The sequence below is a fragment of the Suricata suricatta genome, chromosome 10 (genome assembly GCF_006229205.1).
Source record: "Suricata suricatta isolate VVHF042 chromosome 10, meerkat_22Aug2017_6uvM2_HiC, whole genome shotgun sequence".
NCBI classification, from domain to species: Eukaryota; Metazoa; Chordata; class Mammalia; order Carnivora; family Herpestidae; genus Suricata; species Suricata suricatta.
In genome coordinates, this window is record NC_043709.1 from 59858248 (window position 1) to 59867412 (window position 9165).

At 47.6% G+C, this 9165-nt stretch overlaps 2 protein-coding genes across 3 annotated transcripts in view; one reads left to right on the forward strand and one right to left on the reverse strand.

Moving 5' to 3' along the window:
- NFE2 (nuclear factor, erythroid 2) overlaps nucleotides 1–4484 on the forward strand; it is a 6853-nt gene extending 2369 nt beyond the window's left edge. Inside the window, exons 1-3 of one of the 2 annotated variants that reach the window (XM_029953165.1) lie at nucleotides 952–1649; nucleotides 1860–2028; nucleotides 3192–4484. In XM_029953165.1, the coding sequence (XP_029809025.1) occupies nucleotides 1915–2028; nucleotides 3192–4199 (1122 nt within the window). In that variant the 5' untranslated portion in view covers nucleotides 952–1649; nucleotides 1860–1914 and the 3' untranslated portion in view covers nucleotides 4200–4484. Of the gene's footprint in view, nucleotides 1–951; nucleotides 1650–1859; nucleotides 2029–3191 lie in introns of those variants that run through there. The other variant, XM_029953164.1, reaches the window with a different exon arrangement.
- Nucleotides 4485–7091: 2607 nt separating this feature from the next.
- The window catches only part of HNRNPA1 (heterogeneous nuclear ribonucleoprotein A1), a 6463-nt gene continuing 4389 nt past the window's right edge, over nucleotides 7092–9165 (reverse strand). Inside the window, exons 11-12 of the transcript XR_003914337.1 lie at nucleotides 7449–7535; nucleotides 7092–7233 (exon numbers count right to left, since the gene is read on the reverse strand). The gene's annotated coding sequence lies outside the window, so the exon portion shown is untranslated. The remainder of the gene's footprint in view (nucleotides 7234–7448; nucleotides 7536–9165) is intronic.

Sequence of the window (9165 nt, forward strand, 5' to 3'; positions counted from 1 at the left end):
GGAGAAGGAGGCAGAGGGGGATGTGAAGGACTATGAGGCAAGAATCATTGCCCCTGCCCCCTAAACCCCTTCTCCATTCACTTTGCCTTTGGGCAATTTCCTCCAGAACCTGGGTGGGGGAGGGTGGGGTTCCGGTGTTGAAATGGCATCCTGGACAGACATAAACACCCCACCCACTTTGCCCACTGGCCCAGGGCCTGTGCCTACACCAGCTCCCAGCTCTGGGATGGCAATGTAACAAAGAGGTGGGGGTACAGGCTGGGGTAGAACCTCCTTCGAAAGGATAATTTATAGTTCTTACTTATTTGGGGTAAGTCAAAGAGTGGATTCCATATTAGATAGCTGTGACAGGCCATCTTCGTGGGGATCTAAGGTCATGTAATTTAAAGTCATCCAGTCCTATCCTCTGTCCTTTTGTACGTTTCTTCCACCCTTAGCCTGCCTGCCTTTACTTATATGGCAGGGGGAGGGTGCTGCTTCTGGCCCTCAGATATTGGGAGGCCCCTGCAAAATCGACTTGGAATCTCTTGCCAAAGGCAGAGAGAACAGATGCAGGGAGGTAGGATGAGGAGAGGGTCAGATAAAGGGGAAGATGAAGGTAGGGGTGAGGGTTTGTTGAGAATGTTAAGGGACCTCTGAGTTCAATTTATCCAACTCCCTGGTTTTATAAATGAGGAAACAGAAGCTCAGAGAAGTTCGATGGCCTTGCCCAACATCGCACTGCTGCTTTGTGGCTGACCGGCAGCTAGAGCCCACATCAAAGAAGGGGGGGGGTTGCTGAAGGGGAGTGTGTATGTAAGGCTCCAAAGGAAATTCCCCAGAAGAGGAGAAAAGAGCCAGATTCCACAGAATTGACTGACCAATAGAGATAGTAGACCACCAATAGAGGATTGGAGTATGGAGACACAGGAGTGGGATGGGAAGGGGTCTGAGAGGCCAGTACAGGCTAGCAGAGTTAGCTAGTATGTTTCAAGCCTGAGCCTGAGTCTGTTATTTACCAGGTTGGGTCTCAATTTCCGAATGGACCTTATAGGATGTTTGTGAAAATCAATGTCATAAACTAATGCTTGTGAAACGTCAGGGAAGTTCTTGACAGTTCTTAATAAGTCTTTGGTATGATTGTTGTATCACTTTAGGAACCCCAGAAGCTTGACTATGTGGGTTGGGGTATGGCCGAGATGACCCTGCAGGGACATAGGACACAGAGGTCCAGTGTCTCCAAAGACCATTCCTCCTCTGCTGCCTCCAGCTGATAAACCTCTTATCTGGCCCAAGCAGGGGAGCCCAGAGCCAGGATAGGAGAAGGCCGGGTTGCTATCAGTCACCAGGCCTGGGCCATATCTCATAGAAGGGGAGGGGCCGTCTGCCTGGTTCTTCCCACAACACACTCCTTGGGGATCCCCAAGCACTCACTCTCCTCTTGGGAAGATGAGGCAGAGGAGGAAAACTGAGGACAGAGAAGGGAAGCAGGAGTGATCCCTGAAGTTCCCCCAGACAAAGGAACAAAATAAAGCAAAACAAACCAGAAGGTGTGACTTCTGCCCTGCCGGTGTGGGGGAGTAAGAAGTAGGAGAAAGAGAAGGCATCTTGTCTGAAAAAGAAGGTAAAGACCTCCTGGGCTCCCAAACAACCGACTACAGCCACCACAGGTGAGGCGGAAATCACACCGCAGAGAAGCCTTTGTAGCTTAAGGAGTTGGTCGATGAGGACAACATAATTGTGGGGGATGAGGCCTCTCCTCTCAGGTGAGGCTGCAGGAACTCTCCATGGAGGCAAGACAAAATTGCTGGGCCCTAGCAGAGGAGGCTTTAGCCTGTTTCTCCCTCCCCCCCTCAAAACTTATTTCTCCTTTGCCACAGGTTGCTGGGGACTTTGGGGCTTCAGGGACCCTGGACCAGGCCCTGGCCCAGTAGGATGCCCCCGTGTCCTCCCCAGCAGAGCAGGAACAGGGTGACACAGTTGCCCACTCCAGAGCTGGGCGAGATGGAACTGACTTGGCAAGAGATCATGTCCATCACTGAGCTACAGGTGAGCAGGGCTGGGGTACTGGAGGGTGGGGGAGGGATGAGCAGAGAAGCAGGGAGGCTGGCTGGGATGGACGCAGGGGGCTGGAACCAACAGGGAAGGTTCCAGGCACTGGAAAAGGAAGGGTTGGAGTTAGAGGGAGATCTGGATGGAAGACCAGAATATTAAGGAGAAAGGGGTGTGAAGGAGCAGGGGATAGGAGTGGAGGGAGGAAGGATCTAATTGGGGGTGTAAGTTCTCTCAGCAGCCACTCTGCTTACATCTTTCTATCCCACTTCCTGCCCCGCCTCCCCTTTCTCACCTTCCCTTCTGAACTCCCTCTCCTCCAATCCTGCCCATCTTCTTCCTTCATTTCCTCCCCTTGCCCTTGATGCTGGGCCCCTTTCCTCAGGTAGCCTCAGGGGCCTTGGGAAGGAGGGGGGAATCAGACTATGACGGGGTCCTCGCCTCCTGCTAGTTGGACAAAGGGTGTCTGTTGGCCTAACAATGATCCCTTTGTCCCCAGCTGGGCTGGAGCATGGTGGCTCCTACATGTGGGTTGGGGGCCCTGTTTCCAGCATGTTCTCTCCTCTTCTCTGCACCTGGGCAGGGACAGAGGGACTGAAGAGGAGAGGGTAGAGTTAGTGCCAGCTCCCCAATATGCCTCTTAGCCCCCAGACCCGGCTCTGCCTCACCCCACCCCCACCCCCACCCCCACCATGCCTGGGTCCTCAGGATCTGCCCTAAGCCCTCATCCCATGCAGCAGCTCCCTCTGCTGGGCACCCAGGGCATGAACTTGACCCTTTGACCCCAGATAACCATACTAGGAAAGGGTTCTGTGGGGGTCATCACAGATAGCAACTTCTTGTGCTTCTGAAGGAAATAAAGGAAGAACAGCCCTTTCAACCAGTAAGAACTTCTTCTGAAGAGGAGATTCTATATTGTTGCAATGTTAGTCTTTTCTGAAGTCGGACCTCAGTGACTTCCATTCACGTTTCAGCTGCTTTCTGCTTGAGATAGCCACACCACAATTCTTCAAGAAGCTTTGAATAATTTTCAGCACCTTTCTGTTCCCTTGTTATTATCTCAGTGTGTCTTTGAGAAGGATCCAGCATGGTCCTGAGAAAGAGAGCTGGTTTCTCTTCCTCAGACTGTCTCAAAAACTTCTTTATGGCTTTTCTTGCAGGGTCTAAATGCTCCAAGTGAGACATCATTTGAGCCCCCTGCCCTGGCCCCATACCCTGGGCCCCCACCGCCCCCAACTTACTGCCCCTGCTCAATCCACCCAGATGCTGGCTTCCCCCTTCCTCCACCACCCTATGAACTCCCAGCACCCACGTCTCACGTCCCAGACCCCTCGTACTCCTATGGCAACATGGCCATACCAGTCTCCAAGCCACTAACTCTCTCCAGCCTGCTCAGTGAGTCCCTCTCAGATCCTTTGGCTCTCCTGGACATTGGGCTGCCAGCGGGGCCTCCCAAGCCCCAAGAAGACCCAGAATCTGACTCAGGATTATCCCTCAACTATAGTGATGCTGAATCTCTTGAGCTGGAGGGGACAGAGGCTGGCCGGCGGCGTAATGAGTATGTAGAGATGTACCCAGTGGAATACCCCTACTCACTTATGCCCAACTCCTTAGCCCACCCCAACTATGCCTTGCCACCTGCAGAGACCCCCTTAGCCTTAGAGCCCTCCTCAGGCCCTGTGCGGGCCAAGTCCACTGCACGGGGGGAGGCAGGGAGTCGGGATGAGCGCCGGGCCCTGGCCATGAAGATTCCCTTCCCAACGGACAAGATTGTCAACTTGCCGGTAGATGACTTTAATGAGCTGTTGGCACGGTACCCACTGACGGAGAGCCAGCTGGCATTGGTCCGGGACATCCGACGGCGGGGTAAGAACAAGGTGGCCGCCCAGAACTGTCGCAAGAGGAAGTTGGAGACCATCGTGCAGTTGGAGCGGGAACTGGAGCGGCTGGGCAGTGAGCGGGAGCGGCTTCTCCGGGCCAGAGGGGAGGCCGACCGGACCCTGGAGGTCATGCGCCAACAGCTGACAGAGCTGTACTGTGACATTTTCCAGCATCTGCGGGATGAAGCAGGCAACAGCTACTCCCCTGAAGAGTATGCTCTGCAACAGGCTGCTGATGGCGCCATCTTCCTAGTGCCCCGGGGGACTAAGATGGATGCCACAGACTGAGCTGGCCCAAGAGGTGGGCCTGTGATGGAGATTTCCTTTATTCCCTCCTGATAAAGGTACTCCCCAACCCTGAGGCCCAGAAGGAACTGGGTTCTCTAGACCAGAAGGGGACAATGGGAAGCTTGGCATTTGGAGGATCCACAGTGTATTCAGTGAGGCTTGCCTTGAGACAAGCATGTGAGGCGAGAGCTGGGATCTCTTTTCCATGATTCAGCTTCCCAGGGCTCCAACCTCCTCCTCTTGTTTGAGCTTTGATATATAAAGCGCTCTACATTAATAGCCTTCCACACTGTGTATTCCTTCTCAAGAGATGGTGATGAGCTCAGTACCAGAGTTCACTGCTTGGTGGTGGTGGGGAGGGAATCCTGCCAGGATCATTTCTTTCCCCTATAGCTCTGAGAGAGGTACACAAGAAATGTGGGCTTGAGCAGTGTGGAGATCTATGCCCTTCATCTTTTTCAGAGCCAGGATCGGTGGATGATCTGAGGAATCCCATCCTCCCTGGTGGCCCACTATTTATGGAGCTGAGATTGCAGCCAAAGCTGGCTATCCCTTCTGTGCAGGGTCTCTGAAGTTTAAGCCTCTCCTTGTTCAATCTTTGGAGCACAGAAAAGCCTGGAATGCCCACAGGCCTTTTTCTTGTTTTCTCCCTCCTGTCTTCTTCTGTACAACTTCCTCATCATGATGTGCCAGAATGAGAGAATTTGATTGGACATCAGAGTTTCAAGGGATTTCATACTCAACTCTGGGCAAACCCTGCTTCACGGTGGAGCAGAATATGCATTTTGGTGAAATTTTCTATCTCCCTAGTTATATTAGACACACTACCCAGTTGTTTTGGGCTTCCTTTTCTAGATCCTCCAAGATCTAGGGCCTCTTATGTTTTTTTCTTGAAGCAGAACATGTAAAGTTTCAGAATCCAGGGTGCCTGCATGGCTCAGTTGGTTAAGCAATTTGACTCTGGATTTCTGCTCAGGAAATGGTCTCCCAGTTTGTGAGTTCGAGTCCCGCATCAGGCTCTGCAGGGATATCACGGAGTCTACTTGGGATTCTCTGCTCTCCCCATCTGCCCCTCAGTCTCCCAAAAATAAACATCTATCTAAAAAGCTTCAGAATCCATCACATCAAAATCCAATCAAACTTTGACACTCCACCTCCATCTCCCAAGTTGAAGTTAGGTAGTTGGTCTTTCTGATCAGTGAATTATACAAATTACCTTTAGGGCATTTCCTTCTATTTACATTTCTGTTCAATTTTACTAGCTCCATTCAACAGGGAAAACCTTTCAAGTTCTAATAGACAGTTGTGAGACATAAAAGCAGGCAGTGATGGAAGGAGGTATAGAATCTTTATGCCTACAGATTCTCAGGAACATGGTCTCTAGCCTAGGTTTAGAGAATGAAAGCCAGTTAAAGCTGATTCCTGATAGATCTGAGTTCAGACAAGTTGTCAACTTTGTTTTCTAAAACAAAAAATTGAAAATATACAGCATCTAGTTGTAAAGAGGAGTACCTGGGATTAGCTGTTCAGAAACTGAATTAGTTCACCTGAAGGAACAGCCAGTAGTGGTTTTTTCCCCCACTTCTAACCAAATTCACAAAAGTGGTTAACTCAGAGGCAAATTTAGACTTTCATTTATTCAACACTTAGCACCTAAGTTCTAGAGATACAATGGAGATGCAAACAGCTAACAGGAGAAATGCTGTGCTCTCAAGATATATCGTAGTGGGGAAGACCACATTTGCACACATAGCTTGCCTACTTAAAGCAAAAAGTGGAAAAGGGTTGTGTGGCCTGGGTTGTTTCAGAGATTGTAGGAACCTGAACAAGGCGATTTTCTTCAACATAAAAGTACGGGATTAACAATCTTGTATTTGTAAAACATGTGGCAAAGTACACAGAATGTAATAGAAACATTAACCTCATTTTCAATAGGAATGCTTTTTGCACTCTGGTGGCCTGAATTGCTAGTAATTTCAGATCACAAATGAGATTAAGTTCTTTTTTAGAGAGAGCCCAAGTAGGGAGAAGGGTAAGAGGGAGAATCTTAAGCAAGCTCCAATGCTCAGACTGATGCGGACGGGCCTCTATGCCAACACCCTGAAAGAAACCTGAGCTGAGATGGGGATGCTTGACTAAGCCACCCAGGCACCCCCAAGATTCAATTCTTAAAATCAATATTGCAGAAATGAAGGCTGCCCACACATTCACAGCTCAATACTCCTCTTTGCTAGGTTGAAAACAGGCTGGATGACCTTTTCTTGAACATAGGGCAATAGCTTAAGATTTGCTGGGGTCTCTATCGCTCCCAAATTTTGGTGTTACCTTTGAAAAACGTTAGACTTCCCTCCCTTCCATATTCATCTTGTCCCTGTTCCAGATATTTTAGAACTTGGAGATAGCTGGCCAATGAATACTTGGGAAGACAACTGTAAACAGTTTCTCATTGGCCAACATTTACTTCTGCAGTGAGCATTTCTGATTTCACTGAACTGGCACACTGATGGGATACAATTTATAATATGTAGTATTAGAACCACCTCAAGGGGTGCCTGGGTGGCCCAGCTGGTTCAGTGCCCACCTCTGCTCATCATCTTGCTGTTCATGAGTTCGAGCCTTACATTAGGCTCTGTGCCAGCAGCTCAGAGCCTGGACTGGAGCCTGCTTCAGATTCGGTCCAGGGTCTCAGCACAATCGTTCTTCCCTAAGCTCAATTCAACCTGCGGCCCAAGTGTTTCTATTAACATTGTTGCCCCTCTTTACACACCTACATAAAGTCTTTTTTGTTCCTTTACATTCAGAAGGATCCAGGGAATTTGTAAGGAACAATTAAACTCTGCTAAAAATCCTGGCTTATCTACAATAGCGTGAAGGTGAAAAAAAAGAACCAAGTTGAAATTAAAAGCATTTTATTAGAAAACTCCATTCATAAAACTGAATGATTAATTCAAGCTGCAAAACAGCTAACAACTACATGGCAGTGAAAATGAAGCGCACAGTGGCTCAGAAAAAGGTTGTCCTCATAAGGATGTTCCTGCCAAAAAAAAAAAAAGTTATGAATCATTTGCATAAGCATCTGAAGGATTCTACAATTATACTGTTGTTTACTGGGAACACCAACTGCTTTAATCACTTTTTGTTGGCTATGGGGTTCTACTAGACCAGTCTAGGTTTTTTTTTGTTTAGGTACAGCTCTGTCATTTACTTTGGCAATACCAAGCACCCTCGCCGACTGTCAGGTCTGCTTACCTTTTAGCCATGAATTTGGACAGATGAATTTGTTTTGTTTTATATTTTTAAAGAGAGTTGATTTAGCCTGGAGTGGCAGACTCCTCCCTAGAAAAGTAAACAACCTTTAGAACTAGCTTTTCAGGAGACCAACTCCCAGCTCAGGGTGAACCCTCCCACCCCCCTTCCCATAAGGGTCCACCCTCCCTCCCGCCAGGTTTTTGGGAAGATTCTAACACATTACTTTGAGCCATTGTTTTAAGGAAATGGGTCAAAGGAAGGTAGGAAATAAAATTAAAGGGCAAAAATATATTGTCACAGAATTAAAGTGTTTACTTCCTTCGTTTGGGAGCCACCCAATCTAGGGTGTCACGTTAAGAAAATTCATCTCCAGAAAAACCAAGTTCAGCTTAACTGGACTAGTTTTGGCTCAATATATGAAGGAGAATATAACAAAACCGGATTTTAGAGAACACTATATGGATGGAAGTAAAATCTGTTCTTACCTACCAGCATAGCAATAAAACCTTTTCTCCTGGTTCTGACTGCTAGTCCTAAGAGTCAGGTGTGCCTTACTCTGGTCTGCCTCCTTTCTTGCGATGGTCACTGAAACTTCACTCCCTCCTAGCTTTCATGGAGCGTGCCGTGGCCTGCCCCTGGCTTATCTGTACTCCACATACCACAAGTGTCTACTCTCAGCTGTAGAGTGTCTGAGCTCGGAGCCATTCGCGCTATACTTGCTAGCAGTTCCTAGTAGCTGAACATCTCTCCTGGATCTTTAAAGGCATTGTCACGAATCCTGAGGTATCTGCAAACTCCCTCAATAGTTAAGGTTCCACCTGCCATTGCAAACTCAGCCAATATCAAACTCATGGAACTATCGCCCACGCTTTCCCGCCCACCTCCCACCCACTCCCCCCTCCGCCCTCCTCCCCAAAACTTCCAAGCAACACATCCACGATATTGGGAGGGAATACACAGTCCTAGTGATAAACAATTCTCTATGCTGCCAGGTACAATGGCACTGAAATTGAGGGCACCAAAGGGAGGGCTCAAAAGAACCTATGTAACAAATAACAATGATTGGATATTAAGTAACTGTAAAAAGGCTTTAGAAATCATTTTCTATACAATTAACATTTTAGGATGGTTGTGTGATGTACCATGTTTAAAGGAAAACTGCAGTTATCATGAATATAAGTTGCCTCCCCGTCTCTGAATTTTAATGTCCAAATAGGTAATCAGTATAATTAATCTATAGACCAGGCCTCTATTAAGAACCCACCCAACCAGAACAGAGTAAAACTGCTGTTTTCCTTTAATGTAAGCCTGTTTTTGTATTAAAAATAAGATTTTCTTACTGGTGCTGGTCAGTTTAAAAAGGTCTCCCAAACACTTCTAATCTGTGGACTTATGGGGTGGCATTAGCCAACAGCTGGTTTCTATTCTCTGGCAGAGTTTTGAACTTGAATTGTGATAGAAGCATTCAACATTATGAGGGATAGTGGGTAGGGAAAGAGTCCAAAGCTCTGCCAGTCCCAAATCCATACAGTTGTCATTCCATTCAAGAGAATATTAAATCGTTTATTGATTACACATGATAATGGATGATACACAAGCTTTAATCCCATCTATAATTTTATCTGATACCATAATTCAATTTAGATATATTGCATAGGATGTGCCAACAATCATATTAATAACCAAATAAACCCCAGGACTTTGCTTGGGTGACCCT